Source organism: Pterocles gutturalis, unplaced genomic scaffold, assembly GCF_000699245.1.
Source record: "Pterocles gutturalis isolate BGI_N339 unplaced genomic scaffold, ASM69924v1 scaffold2728, whole genome shotgun sequence".
Lineage (NCBI taxonomy): Eukaryota > Metazoa > Chordata > Aves > Pterocliformes > Pteroclidae > Pterocles > Pterocles gutturalis.
This window is the reverse complement of record NW_010117748.1, coordinates 1-22,193: the sequence shown is the minus strand read 5'-3', so window position 1 is coordinate 22,193 and position 22,193 is coordinate 1. Positions and strand designations below refer to the sequence as shown.

Below are 22,193 nucleotides of genomic sequence, written 5' to 3'. Positions count from 1 at the left end.
TTGACATTTTGGGCTTGGCGGGGCTCAAGTTTCCTTCTAGTAAGATATGGGCTGACTCCGGCGCAGCCAATCTGGGTCGGAGGCTGCGGATGATGCCGGAGCCGGAGGGAGGCGAGGAGAGGCACGCACACATCCCAAATGACAGAGCGCGCTGCTGCCGGACTGCGTAAGCGCAGCTCCAGTGAGCCTGACCTCGGCTGCACCAGATGCGTGGCACCACTGCGCCTTCTGGGGATGCTGTTCAGCGGCTAAGTCCTTTTTTTTTTTTTTTTTTTTTTTTTTTTCTCTTGTGCTTGGTTTTGCTTTTCGTCACCCACTTACGAGAGTTTTGCGCTGCCTGTCTCCGGGTGGTTTCTCTTCTGCTGTAATCGGAGGCGAGTGGAAGCTGTTTTACAAAAGCAGCGCTGAATTTCCCAACACAGGTTGAGCTCGGTGCAATACAACCAGCAGCACAAAGGGAAATCCTTTCTGCAAGACAGTGCTTCAGAAGAAACCCGGTTCAATTGAAATCGTAACAAAATGACACGCTTGCCGAGAGCTGTATGTTGCAAGGAGCCTGAGCTGAATCCACAACTCGGACACGTCTTCCCTGGATGGAGAAAATCCGAGAGGTGTAACCCACAAAAAAATCCCACTCCGGGTGGATGTGCCACTGGTCAGCACAGTAAGCCAGCTGGAAGGGATGTTTGGTGCCTAAAGCTTTAAGTATGATATAGTAGAGAAACTTTGTGGTATGGCGAAAATCTATAACATCCTTTCAGCTTTACATTTCTCTACATTCGCCACATCCATGTGTTTCCTCCTCCTCCTCCCCACCTCGAGGTTTTGCATTAAGCACAGGCAAGGACTTCACACAGGGGAATTGCAGCATAAATACCACAGATATGAAAATAAGTGCCATAATAGGGGTTGTTAGAAGAGTTACCTGTTCCTGATCCTAGCACTAAAATCCTCCTCGACAAAAATTTAAAACAGATTTTTACAATACGCTTATCCAATGAGTAAAAATCCTTTTTCACCTTATTTTTCCACCCAAGCCCTCACAACATCGCCACGCAGTCTCCCAGCTCCTAACAGCTCCCTCGAGACCCACTTGTCACCCTCACTTCCACTTCTTGAAACTCCCCGATGAATGGAAACGAAGTTTGCAGAACCGGTTGCGTAACTCGTGCCAAGTTGAGCATGAACGTCAATACGTCTCTCGGATGACAACAAACCCTCAAGTCCCAACAGGCACCCGCTCATCCAAAAAGCTATAAAGGGACCCCAATCCCACTGAAATAAGGGAAAAAATCGCCCATAAACTCCGGACCACAGCAGCAGCAAGCCCTTGGGCAAAGCTCAGCCTGCCACCGACCCCATCTCTTTGCAGGACAAGATGCTAGAGCCATCCTGAGCGGGGTTTCAGGCCACCGTGTCAGCCTGGGATCAGCCAAAATTGAGGTTTTGCCTCTTCTAGATCATCCCAAAGAATGTCTGCCAGCTGGGAAAATACTACAGCCCATCCTGAGCCCCCTCTTGATAAGGGAACAGCCCCAGAGCGCTCGGTCCCCAATGAACATCACCCAACATGCAGAAGACCTCACGCCAGCAGACACGTAAAGGAGTTGTAGGTAGGTGGGGATGGAGCAGGTACAACCGACACACACCACCTGCCAAAGAGCTTGTCGCTGGGTAAGACCAAAGACCAAGCCCAAATAGGGTCCAAAATAATCAACCGGGAGAAGCAACTCCTCTGAGTAAGTTTGTCCAGGTCAGAGTAACACCATCTCGACAGGTATTTTGAAGAGTGCACGCTCACAGGTTTTAGGGACATCTACAACACGGAATAAAGAGGTCAAACCCAGCACAATGGCCATGCCTTATACCCCAGGTCGATCCCAAATCCTGCAGATTTGCTCTGATTGTCTTCAGGATTCCCTTTGGTTTTGAATCGCAAACTCTCATGGCTAGAAAGGGGCAGGGGAGCTCCAGCTGCAAGTTTTCTAGTAGTTTAACAAATATCTTGATAAATTTCAGCATATTTGCGGTGGTTGTTGACCTGAAAGATTTTATTTATATCAAATAAATTCTTTAAGCAGCTGACAGTCACTTCAAAACACGCCAAACTGAACCCTGTACTGGCCTCAACAGGGCTCCCAAATCATAAATTTACATAAGAAATCAGACTTCCCCTAGGACAAGCAACAGGCTGTACGAACGCATTTGTTCAGCAACGGCTGAGAACATTCATTTCTTCACCAGACTGCGCGAACACAGCACGTACCAACGTAACCCTATCTTACCTCATTGGGGATTCAGCCCCGGTGCTCGCACAGCGGCTGTGCTATAGGAAGAAGGAGGGCTTGAGCACCAGGACAGGACGAATCAAACAGTTACAAAAGCAGCAAGGACCTACACACGCTCTTAAACCTGCATTGCAACAGCCACATCGCTGTTTTTAGGAGCCGAGGATCCTGGGCATTAAATACTCCTTTTTGACTTAAATAATTTGACTAATTATTTAATATATACTGGATTCTGACATACATTTCATACAGCGTGCTACAGCATCATACCGGGCATATATTCTGGCACTATCAGTGCTGTACGATGAGCTATCTCGCACAGGGAGTCATTTAAGAATTTTATTGTACCTTATTTCACAGAAAAATAATTTCCTACTGTTCAATTTTCAGCCAAGAGTTGACCTCCTAACAGCTCAGGTCCCAAATTCTATCCAGGGCTTGACCCAAAGACTGCAACCTACTGACTCGAGCTTTGCAGAAGGGAGTATGTTGAGGAAAGCAGTGGGAAGGAGAGTGGGAATCCAGCCGTTGGGTGCCTGTGCCCTGCTCTGCAGTTTTGCACCTTGCTTCCAAACGTCCCTTGTACGTTGTTCAGATCCATGGATGAGAGAGAGGAAAGCGTGATGGGGGACCACCTGCAGCGTCAAACTGAATCAGAGGATCTCCCGACACACAAAAATATTGCCTCTGCTGGCAGTCCTGGAGAAGTTGGCTGAGGTGCGAGACAGAAAGTTCACCATACCTGCAGGAATCTCATGGAGAGGCTCATTCCAGCAGCAGCACATCTGTCTTTGCTCTAGCTACCCAGCTGTCTCCAGAAGTTGTGCCACCTAACTGCAGAAATGTCTAAGCAACAGGTATTGTGAACAAGGGGAGAAAAGGGAATAAAGGAAGAAGGAAAAAGGAAAAAGAGAACATCTCTAGATGGCAAGAGCCCCAGTGACTTCTCCTCCATCACACATGCATTGATGGGAGTCACTGACACTCGCCCTCCCTCCCCAGGAGTCACAGTGAAATCCTTCCCACCTCAGAAGCCAGCGATCTGGACTGGAATTACGCAGCTGGTAGCGACATACCGCAAATTCTTTGGGTTTGGTTGGCTCTAAAATGACTCTCAGGGCATCTATTTTTAGATTTATAATTGCATTTTTCCACAGCACTCACTCACCCCACCTCCCACCCCAGAGCTGGGCAGAGCAAGAAACGGCAGCGACTGTTGGCTGAACACAGATACCAACCCTCCAGCACGGGAAACAAACAGACTTGAGCAAGGAGCAGCCCTGCTTTGAAGCACAAGAGTCACAGGTCCACTGCCGAGATATCCAGAAGCCATCTTAAGAGTCACGCAACACAAAGCATTGAGCAACACGAAGTTCTTGAGAACCTGACTCCTGAGAGCTTTCGTGCCCAGTCATCACGTTACTGCAACCTTAGGAAAAAGTTCCTAGAGGAACTAGGAGCATAACTTTAGCTTTGTGTAGGTGAGAAACTTCAGCCTTGTCTGTGGGAGAAAAAAAACAGTGAAAACAGGATTTGTTTAATGGTCAATTTAATGATCGGAGGCCCTGTAAATACAACTTCCCAACGCTCTGCCATCTCTTAAGTTCTGTCTTCTGTAAATTACATCATCTTCTGCTTCACGCTCTTTGTAGATTTTGCAAATCCCTTCTCAAGACCTGAAAAATCTCTGTTTGTAAATCACCACAGCAGAGGAGAAAAACATCGCAGTGTAAAATATTCTTACAATTAAAACAAAAAGCCCAACGATTTTATCATGTGTATCTTATACTACAGCTAAATGTTTATAAAGAGAGACTAAGATTTTTTTTTCTCCCTGGCAACAGCTATAATAAACACACTGCTAGAGAAAATATATTGAAATAGAAGACTGAGGAAACATGTCTGGATACACTACTGCGAAGAACTCGCAGAAGAATCTAACACCATAAAAACTCTGATCTCTAGCTCGCTGACAATGTTAAGATCTCTCAAAGTAAAACTGGGGTGAGTTCTCCTTTGAGATGTAGTCAGATGATGTTTCCATGCTCCATTAACTGATTAGTTAGTAACAGGAAGGATAAATGTTTCGCACGGGTTATCAGGCAGCAACACAGAAATAAAAACCCGAAACCTTTCCCCTCTTCCTGCCTCTTCCACCGTCTGCCTGCTGTTGGTGTCAGGGTCAGGCACCACAACCGCTCCATCGACTGGCACGCTACCTGTCCTGAGCTTGCTGCCTTAAGCTTCCGTGCAACAGCTCACTGTCCCGCTGATTTTCCAAGAGATGAAAGCTGTGGTTTCACAATCACTAATGCCACATTTGGGCAATTCCTGATCTCTCAGAAGACAGATTCACCAAAGGATAAAAAAAACCAAACCTGCTCTGGCTTAATACCTGCCAGGATGAATGTATCATGCTGCCAATTTCAAATAGCTGTGGATGAGCAGCCTGAGTCTACACCTGATCTGCCCTGCAATTCCTATGGCTACAGCATTTTGACCTAGCATTACTAGTTCTGCAGCTGGATTTGTTATCAGCTTTAAACAAGCTCCAAAATGTTACCTTTTTATCTTAACTCACCGTCCATGAGAAGCAGTTATCCATTAGAAAACTAAAGCCAACAATCACCTGTGTAATTCAGACTTAACTCATGCTCCAATCTGTTCGTTTCAATTTAATTTTTCATGTAAAAGTACCTAAGTCAGCAAAGACATCACTAGCACTAGTTCCTCGTAGATCTCTTCAGAAAAGGAAAACTGCACCCCCATTGCTAGACCCTTAGCTTGTGCACTCTCAGAAGGATTAATTCCTCCCCTTGGCCCCCCTCAGCATCCCTGTGCAGCACCCAGCTGACCCCATCGGACAACAAGGACTTTTCTAGGTGGAGAGGTGAGACAGAGCCCTGCCCAGCTTAACAGCATCGCACCAGATGGAAAATGTCTGGATTTACAGACTGAGGAAGAGCTTATTAGAAATACTCTCACAATGAGGTGAGACTTGGCTGAAATTGTGCACTTCAGGAGCTTCACGATTTCCTTTTTTGTTTTATAGAATGCTGCACAACATCCCATCTTAGTTACTGGACCCTCACTAGCAACAAAACAGAACTGCTTATACATAATCCATAACCTGTAAAACAACAAACACTTTCTAATACACCTGAGATCAAGAGGCACCAAAGACTTCAGGATGTACAAAGATGTGTTGGTATCGTGGCACCTGCCTGTTCAAAACCCACAAAAGGAGAAATAGGAAATTTTGGGTGATTCAGTTTCAGGGTTAAGCTAGTCAGTGGGAAAAGCTGTGCTGCTTAAAGGAGGACAAACGCCTTCCTAAGGCATCGAGGTCTGCAGGGTGTTTGGAACACACCACCCAGTGGTAGAAACCTACATCTCCATTTATGAGTCAATATCGCACAGCTCTATGCAGGCAACGAATCCTTCCCACAAGTGTTTTCTTTTCTCAGACACTTCAAGGAAGACAAAATCCACATTTTCATTATATTGTATAATGGAGACTGCTCACACAAAAATAAAGAATACACCTGAGCCTAAAAAGAAAAAAAAAAATGCACTTGGTACAATCAACGTACGCAATCATCCCTCTAAAATCTAACACATTTCTTCCGTATCTTCTGCTCCTTCCAGGACACAATTCAATCGCTGTAATCCTGACTGCTCTCAGCAGAGATGCGTTCAGTTCCCAAAGGCAGAAGCACAGTTCTCACATTGCTGTATCTGGGAAACTGAAGAACATATTTTGGAATGAGGTACAAGGATCAGATATTACTGCTGTTATTCTGTAACAAATGATTGGACTTGCTAGTAAAGACAGGCTCAGACTAAATCCTGAGGGCTAGGCACCCCAATATATTCTGGGAGATTAGCTCAGGAACAAAATGTCCATGCTTTTGCTCATCTTTAATAACGACCTGGTTAAGAAAAAGCCAATAGTGTGCAGCACAGCAAACAGACCTAGCACTGAACCTGGTTTTACACTTCTGGGAATATTGCACTCTAGGCTTAAAAGTGAAATTAGGAGCTACAGAAGAGGAATGCAGCATATTCCCCCAAATCCCTGCACCTTTCAGAAGAAAGACTTCCCCCTGGATACGAAGTCACTGACCATTTCGCTGGAGCGTGACACAGCCCCTCATCAGATGCTCTTACAGGAAATGAACAGGACAAAAATGGAATGATACGGGAATAAGCAGTTGGATCACGCATCAAAGAAAGGTTACCAGCAGGATGTGCAATCATCTGTGCTGATAACATGATCATCAGTTATTGGGAAGACGAGGTGGACATCATGATGCGTTCTGCAGAAAATATACGATTATTCAGGATGAGCAAATTCAACTCTCACAGATAGAATTACACATGGATCTCAAAAACCTGAGTGATAAAAGGAGGAAATGAAACAAATAAATGAAAAAAAATAAAGTGCACAAAGGGGATTATTCTTTACTGTACCTACATAGTGACGAGCTCTGAAAGAACTGTTACTATATGGGGATGAGACCTTGGAAAAACTGCTGCCAATTCTCTGAAAATAGAGTTCAATGATTATCCACAGTCAAGAAGAGAATTGTTTATTGGTTACTATGGAAGGAACTAAGAGTAGAAAATACTCTGTTTTACAAAATCCACGTGGCAACTGTACCTCGAACAGTGAAACCCCAGTAAACCCGACTTAGTATAATACAGATAAAAGAAGAAAAATATAGTGTGTTAAATGAACATCTGGCTTGCTGCCTTATGGCAGCTGGGTTTTTTTCTTAATCCATATAAACAGCACTAAATATTTCTATAGTAGTGAAAGACATTGCACCCACAAAAACCCCAGGAACTGCACTCAGCCTACTTCAACTGTTATCCACCAGTTGTACCAACACTTGCCTTGACCTGAATTTCTTGCTAGGCTGGGCAGTCAGGTTTTGAATAACCTCCCATCTTTCACAACAACCACAGCTCACGCCAGCGGAGCGGCAAGACGAAGTTGTAGATAAGCAATATTTTGACAGCAGACAGAGGATGAGAAAGAGTGAAGGCTGAAGTCTTTGCGACTATTTTAGTCTGCGTAGCACAGTACAGGCTACGGAGAAGCGCGTTCCATCTCTGACATGGGATCTGCCCAACTCACTGCAAGTATTTAATGCAGACATCTACGTTGGAGGAAGCCACAAGTTGCTCTCGACGGTTAGATGCACAGTTAGATGCAACTACCACCCTTCTTGGAAGGCTGGCAGATTTGCTCGAGTTCTCTAGAAACTACCTAGTCAACACCAGTTATTCCTCGGCCAGAAGAAACGAGTCTCTCCAAAGCCCAACACTGACTTACCCCAAGTCACAATTCTCACAGCGAATTCCTTTCAAAATAAACAAACAAACAAAAGAACACCAAGCCCTTTTTCTGGTATATTTATTGTTCTTTTGGGAGGCACAACGGGAATTTCAGCTTTTGCTCATTTTTCTTTTCCCTTGCGAAACAGCAGGGTACAGGTTAGAGCCATCAATCTACAATCAGGATATACGTCAGAAAGTCCCCATTTAAATTTCCACGTGTCCTGATAATAAAAGAGGCACATGTGCCAGACAGCAGCAGCAGCTGAAATAAGAACAGTTTTAAGCAATACTTGCTCAAAAAGCTGCACTGACCATTACTTTAAGGCAGGTTTGGTGAAAGTTTGGCAGGCAATTTCCTCAGGAAATGAAAAGAATTTTGCCTACAGAAATACATTGATTGAAAAGAGGATTTTAGAAGATACTTCATCAGTGTGAAATTATACTGATGCTACACTTCCTTCAGTTAGAAAGACATTAATGAATCTTTTTGTTCAGGATTCAGACTTCTTAGCTATTCCTTTACCTTGCAGGAATGGCACAAAACGAAGGCAGGCAGTGATGATTTATTGTCACAAAAGGGAGGAGTTTCTCAGGGAATCAGTAATTCGGGCAACACAGCAGTCTCCAGAATCTCTCAGGCTGTGTTCTCAATGAGAAGAGCAATACCTTGTCCGCCACCAATGCAAGCTGATCCAACCGCGTATTTCCCACCACGACGCCTGTACGGAAAAAGTAGCAGTGAAAAATATTTACTTTTGTGAATACATAATAGCTGTCGTCCTGATTTTACGAAAGGCACCTAGTTATCTACTAGGTACTACTCAGTATGACATTTTGGAATGTGTATGTTATTCTTTTTCTAGAAAAATACCATGAAGCCTCATCTGATGTTGAAATATTTCTGTGGAAAAACAAGGTCTGGTCTTTTACCATCTAAAATACAGTTAGGCTGTTCTTAGGAATACAAAATGGCAAGGAATGACATTATGGGATACTTGTGGTTTCAACACGTAATAAAAACGTCCTAAGTAAAATATAATTTTATTGCCATTTTAGTTTTTAAAAGCTACGTTTTCCACAACCACACTCCAAGAAACAGTTTACTGCAAAGTGCAAATTAACTGAGACCTTATGGCTGAACACTAATACAGTGTTGCAAGTACAAGCAAAAAGATACAGCGATCTCTGACCTGGGGGAAAATAAAAAGGAAAATTCATATTAAAATGGTGCTAAGCATCTCAAGCAAGCCAAAAGAGACAGAATTTCTGAAAATGGACTACAGGAGAAAGAAGGTGATGACAAAGCCCTTTAAACAGACCAAGTTAAGAAAAGAACAGACTCTGCTCAAAGGCCATTTCAATAAAGAAGACCTTCCCACTGACTGCTATGGGCTTGGATCAGCTCTAGAAGAAGCAAAAAATCCTGTAATGACACCAGAATGGAATTAGAGGCAAGCTGCAGGACCTGAACTACAGCACAAAGGTAAAAAAATTGTACAGAAAGCGGTACACTCTAGTGTGGAGAGTTGAAGTCAGCAGACTGGAAGATTTTAGCCACACAATATCCATATAGAAGTTCTTTTGCAGGAGTAAATACATCAGCATGGCATTCGCTACCAGCAGCTAGGTACACACCTTAATTCATGAACCAGATGAGCCGTGATCCGTGATCCTGAAGCTCCCAAAGGATGACCTATAGCGATGGCACCTCCGTTGACGTTAGTTTTTTCAGGGTCGAGGCCCAAAGCTTTTTCCACAGCTAGATACTGAGGTGCAAATGCCTCATTCACCTAAAACATCAGAGAAACAACACAACTGCTCTTTCCCTACAAGTTTCCAGCAGCATGCGTACACACAAGATTAAACGAGGTGTGCTTCTTCTCAGTTTCCACGTCTGAGATGTTTATAATGACTGTGCAACCGTGTGGTAGAAACTAGATGGAGGGAAGTCAAGCAGGTGAGCTAAGACAAGTGGGCTCCAGACATGCAGCAACACCCACCTGGTGATGATGGGCTACACAGATGAGTGGAATACTTCTGCCAAAAAGATCAGGAGTAACCTCACTGTTCGTGGTAAAACTCCTTACCTCTACCAAATCCATGTCCTTCAGTGTCAATCCTGCTTTCTTCAGAACCTCGGTAATTGCAGGTACAGGGCCTATTTGGAAATTGTAGGCACAGTTAGTTAAATAAAAAATAAATAAAGGCTTATAGATATGTTATTCATAGGATAGGTTCATAAAACCTCATCAGATCCCCTCCCATGACCGCAGCCAATAAATTCTGAATATGCCACTCACCTGCTTTATCAGGTGGTAAGATAATATCTAAATCTCAAAACTAGTTGTCAGCCTTTGCAACACACCGCCAGGGAAAGCTAGGAGTGTCACTACTGCACAGCTATGTTGGTAAAGACACACATAGCTTGAAAGTCAAGGGAACTGACAGTCCCCAGCCAAATAAAATAACTTCACGACAGTTTTGAGGCATTCTCCTTCCCAGTCAGTACTCTTGGTGCGGCTTATTCCTTCCTCACAACTTGCAGCCTCCAGGTATACAGAAAAGAAAAAGGCTGTTCTGGAGTTTGCTGGTCAGATGTTGAGTTACAGGTATTGTTGTTTTGCTCTTCTTAATATAATTTATCTGAAAATCTTCTAGTTAAAAAACCTAACAATAAAATATTCCCTTGGACAGAAGTCCCAGCCAACTGAGGACAGGAAATTATTTTTTTTAAGAATATTACAGAGTTTGGCAATAAAACTGTTGTCTTGAAGAAAGCTGACATCTGTGATTTAGTATAATCCCTTAGGGGAGATTAATCTGAAAGCACAGCTACCTACGGAAAGAGACAGAGAATTTGAGAGGGCTAACTAGATATGTGCTTGTAGGACAAAGATATTGAGCTGTTAGATGGTAGCTGATCATTAGACAAAAGCCCCCAATATTAAAAAGTTAACAATCCCAAATGCTACCTCACTACCGAAAAAATGTTGTTGAAAACTCATAGCTCAAAGAATAAACAACACAAAAATAAGCAAATGACCAAAGAGACAGAAAAATTAAAAGACGAAAGGGCTCAGTGGATTATTAGAAAGCCTCAGATGGCGTAAAACCAGACTTTAAACGCATCTCATTATGGACGGATTTTAGTATGCCTGTTATGCGTGAGAGTAATGGGAGGGTCTCATGTGAACAATACAGAGACCACTAATGACAGCCAAGTAGACTTTTTTTGTCTCTCTCTTCTTTTTTTTTTTTTCTTTAAATAATGAATTCTCTCACTAGTCATTGTGAGGCAGGACTCCCTATCACTATCAGTATGTGAAAGTGCAGTTGCTCAGTCTGAGCTCCTCTTCTCAGATCCGTTGCTGTCATGCCGATGAATCTCATCTGGACTTTCTGAGTTGCTAGGGACAAGCTGTGGTGTTAAGGAGTTAGAATACTAACTGTTTCTCCATATGATTTATGAAGTTTTTAAACAAGCGAAAAGAGTTGCCTGACCTAGAAAGAATGGGCTAGTTTAGAAAGCACAATGACAGCATGAAGTCTAGCGAAAAAAACCCTCCCTCTCCATTTGCTTTGAAGGTTGTGTTAGGCAGATAGTCCGATCAAGAAAACAAATCTGACAATGCTTCATTTACATTTCTACTGACACATGGAACCAGCCAACAGTGACCTCTCTGAACAGAACGGCAGGAAGAAAAAGCGATGCTGGGATACAATGCTGTCTACAGACTAAACAGAAGGGAAAAATCCTGGGGTGTCTGGATCGTCTCGGAGGGTTTGTTTAACAGCTACTTGACCAGGAAGCATAAAACATGGGTCTAACAAAAAAAAAGAGAAGTAGTTGGTTTGCCAAAATAATACCTGAACGGATGTGTGCCCTGGAATCCAATCTTAGCTTAAGCAACAGAGTAACTGCTGAAAGGTGTACACATACACGATATTCCTTCAGCAAGAAAACTCAGAGTTACACATTTAATAAAGGGATTTAAAGCTTACAGGAAACTGGAGTGAATTTCAGGAGAAAATTGTTTTTGAAAAAATTGAGAGAGTGCCTCTTTTCTTGAGTGACTAACAGAGAGGGTTGCTTGCAACTTACCAATGCCCATTATGGAAGGGTCGCAGCCAGCTGAGTGATAGGCTACTATTCTTGCCAGCGGAGTAAGACTGTGCTTTTTAAGTGCTGATTCACTGGCAATGATGACTGCGCCAGCTCCATCACACACCCCCTTGCGATAAGAGAGAAAAGCTTTCTTAGTGGAGAAGATACAAACCAAAACCCCCCACAATTTAAACTAAATACACCCCTCAAAAAAGCCTGAATCCAAGACTCTACTAACATTTAACAGGGAATTGTATTAGTGTTTATAGAATCATAGAATCATGGAATCACAGAAGGGTCTGGATTGGAAGGGACCTTCAAAACCATCGAGTTCCACCCCCCTGCCATGGGCAGGGACACCTCCCACTAGCTCAAAGCCTCCCCCCGCCTGGCCTTGACCCCCTCCAGGGATGGGGCATCCACAGCTTCTCTGGGCAACCTGGGCCACTGCCTCACCCCCCGCACAGGAAAACATTTCTTCCTAATGTCTAATCTAAATCTGCCCTCTTTCAGCTTATGTTTAATCAAAACTAACCACAATCTTTCACTATTCTGTGGACTGCAAAAGAAAGTTCAATATAGGTGTTTAATGAATTCCAATGTTTTAGAAAAGTAAAATACATTTTTGCCACTTAAAGTCTCCTTTATACTGGGAATATCACTCTGTAGACTTGCAAGGACACTATTAACATTGGATAATATATGTACTACTGATTATAAAAGATACTTTACAGATACCCCTACTTACTGTGGCTATGATCTACTTTAGGCAGGAATTCAGATTACATGATCACAGTGGTCCTTCTAGCCCAAAGAACATTAATCAATTGATTAAGATAATGACTGTAAGAGGAACAGTCTGTAATGACATGCTCCTAAGCACCCACTCTACTCTGGGTAAGAGCAAAATGTGGTTTGGACTCCAGAGGATACTAATTGTGGTACAAAGACGAGCAGCAGCAGCATGCCCACTAATACAATGCAGGATTTGTTAAAAAATGTTCAGTAATTATTGTCCCAAAAAAGACAGCAAAATGGCTAATTCTACATAGCCACTGCAGGTATCAACTGCGTAATACAAGGCTGAATTCAAGACACCAGTGACAGCCAAAGATGGCTCAGCGAGACGTAAATACAGCGACACTAAATTTGAAGAACCTTAGAGGTGACACTTTCACAACCCCAGGCTTTGACGTACTCACTGAAGCATTCCCAGCGGTGACCGTTCCATCCTTCTTAAAGACAGGTGGAAGTTTTGCCAGTTGTTCCAGAGTGGTCTGGGGTTTTGGGTGCTCGTCCTTTTGCATACTTTCTTTCCCCTTTTTCGTTTTCACTTCAATTGGTGCCATCTCTGCATTAAAGTAACCAGCATCTTGAGCTGCAACCACAAAAAGGAAAATAAAAGGACTGATAAAAATATCCAGATGATTGTGCAGCACGACCAATAATCCTATATTCATGTGCATACAACTTTTGCTCTATTTTAACCAAGAGTTCAGGGATAGAACTGTTTATGCTCTATTTTGCTTAAATAGGCTGGTTGGTGTTTCATGGTTTGTTTGTTTTTTTAGAAACTGGGCAAAAACTCTACAAATACATTCTCAAACTTCTCCAAAGCAAGTCTCAAACATTGAAGTGTTATTTCAGCTTTAAATAACTAAACTCTTCTTTTGTTTTGTTTTGTTGGGTTTTTTTTAACCACTAGATTTATTTTTGGTACACACTCCTCTGAATTGTTGTTTTATTCTACATCTCTGCCACTTGTCAGAGGGACAAGAAGCTGTAAATCCCACTCACAGAGGAACGTGAAAAAAATCCTGAGCCACATTTTCTTTGTTGATAACCAGCATAAGCTACTGCTTAAAACCAAAACAACTCCTATCTCCCAAAACTGAACCAAGATTCCAAATCACTCCACAAATGCAACTCTAAGGGATTTTTAACTAAGACACTGAAACTGTTGTTTAACTACCTCTGAACTTTCTCAGTGAATACTACAAAATCTTTTTCCTTCCTGATTAGCCACAGGACTCTCTCTTTAGTGTGGAATAAGATGAACTGGTTAGAACAAACAGAAATAAAACCAGCAAGGCAAAATCTCCTCTTTGGATTCCATCGGCTCTAATTGTTCAAGGGTCGTAGGACAGCATATGACTTGCAAAAGAAATAAAAAGTATTTAGATAAATTACAGCACATGCTGGCATGCAAGAAGGATGTGGGTCACTGTGGGAGAGGACTGTTCTGCAGCGGAGAGGAAAGAAAGTCTATTCAAAGTCAACCCCCCCCCAGGAGTGGGCTACTTGTATCACAGGGCAAACTGAAGTATGAATTACAGCATCTGCAAATCAAAAGACAAATTACACTATGAGAGCTACACAAAACTTGAAAATACTTTGAATCGATGCTAAAAACTGACTAGATTTGAAACTAGTGTCAGATAAACACTTCCATTCCTAAATTTACTCACCAGCTTTGCACCTCTGTTGCGTTTTCAATGCGTACCGGTCACAGTCCTCTCGCGTGATGTTGTATTTTGCAGCCAGATTTTCAGCTGTGACGGCCATGGGTATTTTCACATGCGTGTCTGTTAGACCTGACCACAACGTGTCTTCCAACTGCATGGAACATGAAGAAAAAAAATGAGAAAGCACAGCAATATTAACATTTATTATTGGCAGTTTCTAATTATGGAATGGAAAAACAGCGTAGAAAAAAACAAAGGGCTGAAACACTGAAATACCCTAATTTAGCATTTTGATGCTGGTTATGACCCACTGAGTATCAGAGCAGAACAGGATCCTGCTGGAAATTTCCCACGATATTAACTAAGGATATATCGTCAGAAAAAAATGTAAAAATAATTTATCTGTCAATGGATTTAACTTCAAGTTTCCATTTTTAAAACTGAGAGATGCTTGGAGGTATACATGTTCTTTACCAGCCTATCTGCTCGTTGAGTGCCTCTATTTCACAGTCTCTGGCATCAGAAAACTTTTTATATTACATACAGTACTTTGATGGGATGCACCAAGTGAAATAAGTTTTGTGTCTAAGGTTTATTGATATGCTTAACATGGAACAGGAGTTCAAAGACAGTTTTGGAGAAGTTAGAAAAATGGCACACTTAACAAAGTCTTCTGAACATACTGTTTGGTAGTGTCTGAATACTGGGTAAATTCTTTGAACAACTAAATCTGGATCTGATCTCCAATAATTTCATTTGCAAGGGTACAGTGTCTACAGGCATGATACTTTGCTCTATAAACATGACTTTATTCACAGAAAAGAAAAAAAAAGTAAAAAAAAAAAAATACTAGACCTTGAGTTCTGCTCCTAATCTGGTTCCAAATCGGATGTTTCGAACTGCAAAAGGAGCCTGGCTCATATTTTCAGCTCCACCACACAGAACAACTTCTGAGTCATTAAGGCAAATCTCCTGTTAACAGAAAAACAAAACAGATCCAGGATTTAGTTTGCTGTTTTGGTAAGACAATAACAACCGGTTTAGAAAAAGACCTCATCACCTACAAAGCCACACACATAGAATGAATTTGGGCTCAGCCATGTGTATATTTATGAAGGGTTTACCATTCTATTAAGATTGGGATCACCATTCATCATTGGCAAAGCGCACAGAACCCAAAAACCCCTAAACGCACCATCAGACCACTCAAAAATTCTTAAAATGATTCGCTCAGTTGGACACTCAGTTAAGGTTATTTGTCTACTGCAGTGGAGGCAGGTGAAATTATCTTGATACGTGTTTGAGATGAGTCGTTAATAATTAGTATGACTGATCTGTAGTGATACGTGCCGAGATGCTTCCTATAGTTACCAAAAACTTTGTGTACATCTAAGCAGCTCAGAGCAGAACCTGCAGCTTTTCTGTGCACCAGAGAAATATAGAAATACTAGCTGCATTGATTAAATGTCATCTTTGGAAAAGACTTCACAACCATACTTTTGATGTAAAAGGTCAAATTCTCCAACAGATTTTTTCAGTGCAGACCAACGTAAGCTTAACTCTGCACTGCCTTCCACATTTTTTCCTCTAGAGGATCAGACCTAAAACAATTGTCTAGCCCATGGGAACTTTTTTAAAAAACAGAAAACCAAACAAGAAAACTATGTGGCTGCTTACATATTTATAAAATACCCTTTAATTTTGTAAAGTCTAGACCACAGCTAGTCATAGACTGCTGGTCTGTGTGAACAAATGAAATAAAAATCACTGCACCATCTGACTCAGTGGTTTTGGCCAGCTGCTCAAAGAGAAGTTGACTTTCTTCTATTTTAAAAGAAGTGATGCTATAAATTATCCATCCCATGAGAGGGTTTGGATCTTTGAACAAAAACACACTTAAAAAGCCCAGGTTGCTGCTTCCACAGCTAGGTGAGAATATAAACAATGATCAAAAGATGAAAGCCTCCTGTTGTGGTTCCGATGCCCAGTAATTCCAACTCATACAAACAGGATCATGGAACGCACCATTGCACAGCTGAGCTCTGTTTCACTGCCTAGCACTTGTTGCATTCTTTATATTAAATAAAAAATAGCTACGATGGTGATTTTTTAAAACTAGCCACAAACCACGGCACTGCAGAGGCTGAACTCCTGCACAAAATCATCCAGAACAACAGGAAGCCTCATCAGTAGCTAAAAATCCACATTAAGACTCATCCCAAATACCAAACACTCATTTCTACATGTATCTCTTCTCTCATGTTAACAGATAAAAGTTACAACTAACACCAAAAAAAAGAGCTCTGTACCTGACATCCATTGGCAATGGACTGGAAACCAGAGCCACAAAGTCTGTTGACAGTGAGGGCTGGAACTGGGACAGGAACGCCCACACGTAAACCAACGTGTCTGGCAATATAAATGGCATCTGTGGCGCTCTGCAGGCAGAACAAAGAGGAGGTTTTGTTAGGCTCTGATGTCTTTGGAAAGTAAAAGTCTTGATAAGAAGTCAGAATGGTGTAATTGCATCACTGACAGAAGACAGCAACAGAAATTCCTAAGTCATATGAAGCACTCTGATCCAGTTGAAAAACACACCATCCTGTATGATGAAAAAGGGACAATGTCTTAATACACATTTTTAAAAAAACTGTGTTGTAAAGGCCAGGCATCAGGCCAAAACTGGGATCACAGATGTTACAACTGAAGTCAGCGACTAAATAGTCTTCTGTTTTCCCTCATCCCTTGTTGTCAAAACAACACACACACAATGGACTGACATAAGCCCAGACCTGGACTGGCACGCAGTAATTATTTCAAGGTAAATTTCAATCGCTCAGACCAACAGGCGCCCAAAAAACAGAGAGTGTGGAAAGTGCAGAGATGCCACTGCTGCTTCATATCCACTTTGTGAAACTTCATAATTGTGATGTTCGAATTGGACACTGGCCTGTTCTCACAATGAAATCTCACTCCTCCAAAGCTTTTCAAAGATGCTTCCATCACATTTCTATTTCAGAGGCAACGTACCGCACACGGAGCAGTTTGCTTCAGAAACCAGGCTCCAACACGAGATGAAACAAAAACAATTCGGCTTCCGCATTTCAACTACTGAGTCAGCAGATGATGGTGAGCACAGGTACAGAATAAAAAATTCTAGCAGCACGGTTTGTAATGTATCTTTTCCAAACAGAGAGAACACTCATGCTCTTGGGGATCATGCCCTCAGGCAATATGTATCATAAAGGCAAAGTTCTGTGCACAATAATGCAAGTTTAGAAAAAACCAAAATTAATCAAGCCACTTCTGCTGAAGAAGGAGAGTTTAAAACAGCAATACATTTGTAGTTATTTAAACTTAGTCAAATAATATTTAAAAGGAAACCAGGAGTAAAAAAATGAAATTTATTGGGATGGGGAAAGGAAGATAAAAGAAAGGAAAGAAAGGAAGAAAGGAAAATAAATGTAATTTCAAAATGAAAAAAATTTTTTACTATTAGGAGAATGCCGTTTTTTATGTGAAAGCATTATAAGAGATTTGTATGAAGCATTGCTTTTTTCTAGGCCACAAAGAGTTCTTATAAAAACAAAAAAAGTTGAATAAAAGAAGCAGGAGACAGAATAATCAAAAGCTACTCTTTTGGCCGAAAATCCTTAAAGGAATACTGAATGTTTGCTCACTTATCATGGAAGTTATCAGGTATTTGTTCCTTCTGCACCCTTGAAACACTCAGTTCAAGGTGAGAGTGCCTGCCCTTAACAACAGGAAAAACAGAATACAAAACAAAACCAAACCAGAAATGTTCTCTACTGTCTCGCCTAAAACAAAAACCCTAATCTAGATACGTACCACGGATTAGCAGCTAACCATTTAATGAATCCACATTTTTTAAAAGATCAGCTCGTCCTAGTTTAAACTACCTTTGGTACTAAAAAAAGAAAGCTTAGCCTTGGTCCCAATAATATCACCAATCATGCAGGGTATGTCTCTTAAACACGAACAGGGAACACTACACGATAAAGGCTACTTACTCATTTCATTTCAACCCCTTGGGTTTATTCTTGGCTGCAAAGACAAGGTAACCATCTATAGGATGTCTGAAATAATCACTGACCAGCAAATTTTCTATGCTACCAACCTGTATTACATTGCCAACAATGACACTGTCGATGATCTCCGGAGAGACCTTGCCAGCAGCCAATGCAGCTCGAGCGGCGTGTTCCGTCAGATCAGTGGCCGTGAAGTCCTTCAGCGACCCTCCATAGGACCCGAAAGGAGTTCGCTTTGCTGCCACAATGAATACACCTGCAACAGAAGTAAGAATTATTATTATTAGAGCCAAACAAACAGAGAATCACCAAGCTGGCATCAGCTGGATAACATCCTAAATTCACAAGAGGGTTAGTAAATAAATAGAGACCACGTGGAGCCAGGCAGTTCAAGATAAAGCAGCTAGAGGATATAGAAATACTTTAGACTGGGAAGGTACACAGAATTAATGGTGTGAAGGTGTGGTGACCTGACCTTTATCTCCCACAGCTCTGTTCAAGCGATAACCACCAGTCCTCTTGAGTAGGGATGCCTCTTGAGGTTACTCCTCCAGGGCGAGAGATTGCTTCCCGCAACAGATTCTTAACAGCATGCTAAACTATGAGATCTTAGCTAAGTGATGTAAAGGATTGATTACACATATATAACCCTTTGGACATAAACCGTTGACCACCGGTGGGACTAGGGTGGCATCCAGCCGCACCTGGGTTCCTCTCTGAGAAGGAGTATAGAGAGCAAGGGGGTCCTTCTGAACCCCAGGGAGGTCTCCCTGACAGTTTTGACCGTCCTCTATTCAGGAAATAATCAAGTGTGTGTTGCCAACGAATCCTGTTAAATCATTGTCGCATTAACCTTTGAACTTTGTTATAGAATAAAACCATAGAACCATAGAATGGTTTGGGTTGGAAGGGACCTTAAAAGCCCATCTAGTTCCACCCCCCTGCCATGGGCAGGGACACCTCCCACTAGCCCAGGTTGCCCAAAGCCTCATCCAGCCTGGCCTTGAACCCCTCCAGGGATGGGGCATCCACAGCTTCTCTGGGCAACCTGGGCCACTGCCTCACCACCCGCACAGGAAAACATTTCCTCCTAATATCTCATCTAAATCTCCCCTCTTCCAGCTTAAAACCATTCCCCCTTGCCTGACCAGTCCACTCCCTGATAAAGATCCACATCAGACATCAGTGCCAGTGTTTCTTTTAAAAAACAAAGAGCCCAGTCCCTCCTCCTAGAAAAATCAGCAGATTTTTGGCTTATACTCAGAAACAGTTTCCACAAAGAGAAAAAAAAAAAAAGCAAAACAAAACACCTTTTTATATGCATTTTAACTTTGATTCCCTTAAGAGGAAAACCATTCCCTAACCAAAAAACTTCATGCTATTTATTCATAAGCTGTGGATGAGAGTTGCGGCTCTCTGCCTTGGCGTGCAGCCTGCGAACTTTCCCCCAGTTGAACAGCAGAGCCCCTACAGCCGCCATGAAACATCCCCAGGTATTCCAGTAACACGAGAAGGATCTCTGCAGAAAGAAGAATGACCGCAAATGCAAACGCCCGCGCATTCAGCTGCACGTGAATGCTATTTTCAGGCTTTCTCCTAGAGGCTGCGTTGTCCGAAATCTTTGGGTGGTTTGTCCGGACACTCCTCTGCCTCTCGTGTATCTGGACCCCAAGCTGCAGGATTTTCAGAAAACGACTTTCCAAACTCGTGAAGGACAAGCTCACTCCACTGATATCCCCTAAAATGTGGTGCTGACACGGTAACGATCCAAAAACAGTCAGAAGCAGAATTTATTTTGTCAGAGGAATAAATAGCTGCTAATTATTATTCATCCAAAACGTCCACTCTTCAGGTTTTTACACCTCAACACCGCAGTCACTAATATATATATATGTATCTCCAGAGGTCTCTGTGTATGCAGAGGGCTGAAAAGCATCAGAACTGGTGCTGCAGGGAGGGTCCCATACCCAGGCTGGGAACAAATCCTCAGAACTGACCCCTCGTACACACACAGCAAAGACTACGTTCATCATTATTCTTCACTCTTCATTTAACCATCATTCCAATGACGCCAGTAAGTAATTCAATTTAATTCCAAACAATTCTTAATCCACTGACTGATTTTTTTTTTTTTTTTTTACTTGGGTGGTATTTTTTTCAAAAAAAGATGAAAACTAACAGACACAACATGTGGAGCCCCATGTTTTGTTTTGTTTTTTTAACAAAGCTGAGGATGCTTTAACTGATTTATGCTTCTGGAAAATCAGTATATTAGTCACTTCAGGAGTATTTCCTGGACTTTCTAAGTATTCAGGTGACAGATTTAAATTTACGCCACCAGTTTGAATTTAACTATCCAAGTAATTTACTGAATGTTGAGTCTGAGTCTTCATTAAATATTAACAACTCTTATTATAAAAAAAAAAAAACAAAAACCCCTTAGCTCTCTCAAGGATGATCTCATGTTCCTAAGTTTATCTCTCCTGCAGCAAAGCAGGCCCTAACATTCCTCTTCCCCACCGATTCCTGTCCCTCTGCCTCCTCCAAAATCACACCACCAGCACAGCCAGTTGCAAGGTTTTCCTGGAGACCAGTTCAGCCTGACCAAGCTCAAAGAACCTTTTCCCCTGCCTTTTGGCCAGGTTGTTGGTTATCCACATTATTTGCTCAATCACATACAAACAGTCCGGGGGCAAGGATGGAACTTTGCCCTTAAACCTTCCTTTCACAACAACAACATCTCGCTCCTTCACCGAGGCTGCTCATGGCTGTGGCACTGCGGGGCCAAAGCCGAAACCAGACCAGACATCTACAAACGCTGCTGCCTCCACAGAACATCAGGAGGGGCAACAACGGATCTCCTGAGTGAGGAAGGACTCTGTCAGCTCTGCCCAAGTCCCCAAGTCCTACCTTACCACAACAAGACTTCCAAAGTCTCTGGAGTTTTCCAAGCTGAAAAACATTGGATGAGAGCAGAATACTACCAAATGTGTCAGGATCTGGAAACTTTGCGGGCTAGAAAGCAAAGGTTACTCTGAATCCTTATTAAACACTCAATTGACAAGACAACTTTTAATCTGTTTTTTTTAACCGCTTGCTGAAACACTCTCTAACCCTCCAGCATTCCTCAAATGCGCTTGGTATGAAAATATTTCTTCTTCAGATCCCATTTGGAATGCCTAAAAAAAAAAAAATTAAGGAGCAAGAACAGCCTATGAAAAATATTGTGGCAAGAGATGAGAGAAGACCCTGAAACAGGCACAGAAAACGAACATCAAACAAGTACGGGCAAAGCTGCCCTCAGAGTTATCCAGTTCAGCAGAGCGATGCAGAATTATTTCAACACTGAGTGGACAGGCTTCTGGCACTGAAACCCCAAACCACGACTTATACGTATGTTATTGTTTAGGTACAGCCTGTCAAGCAGCAAAGCACTGCCAAGTAGGTAGAAAGCCCTTCAATAAACTCCAAATTTGTTTTTAAACAAGATGAGGTATTAAAGGGCATATTTATTCTATTTTAAGAGACACAGATTTTGAACCACGTGGAGAATAAAGCGCTTCTCTACACAAAAAGAGCTTTAGGAGCTGCTGGCGCTTACAGACAGAGGTTATCCTGCACCCTCACTCCTAAAACAGGCTGGGGCTGGATGCGACAAAAGAAACTTTGAGTCAGTGACACTTGAAGTGTCACTTTTTGTGACTTCTGGCCACTGTACGAGGACAGGGCTGGCTACTGGACATATATACGCACCCTTTGCTATAGGGTTGTCTGGATCACAATGGGCTGAAGCGCTGCAGAAAGCCAAACACCATTAAAATTTAATTTAAAGCTCGCATTTACTCCCAGCTGTTTATCACAGGGACACTGGGACGAACCAGCTGACAGGAAACCTCCCCAAAAGCACCAGAACAGCCTCAGAGGCTCCATTTTTGGATTT

At 42.2% G+C, this 22,193-nt stretch overlaps 1 protein-coding gene across 1 annotated transcript; it reads right to left on the bottom strand.

The window, feature by feature from the left end:
• Positions 1-8,135: 8,135 nt before the first annotated feature.
• ACAA2 (acetyl-CoA acyltransferase 2) lies at positions 8,136-18,509 on the bottom strand (the record flags this gene model as incomplete). Its single annotated transcript, XM_010075894.1, has 9 exons — positions 8,136-8,353; positions 9,270-9,424; positions 9,722-9,792; positions 11,737-11,866; positions 12,942-13,117; positions 14,208-14,355; positions 15,060-15,176; positions 16,514-16,642; positions 18,343-18,509. Coding segments are annotated over 9 exons (1,178 nt in total), but the record flags the coding sequence as incomplete, so codon positions are not given.
• Between the last annotated feature and the right edge of the window lie 3,684 nt (positions 18,510-22,193).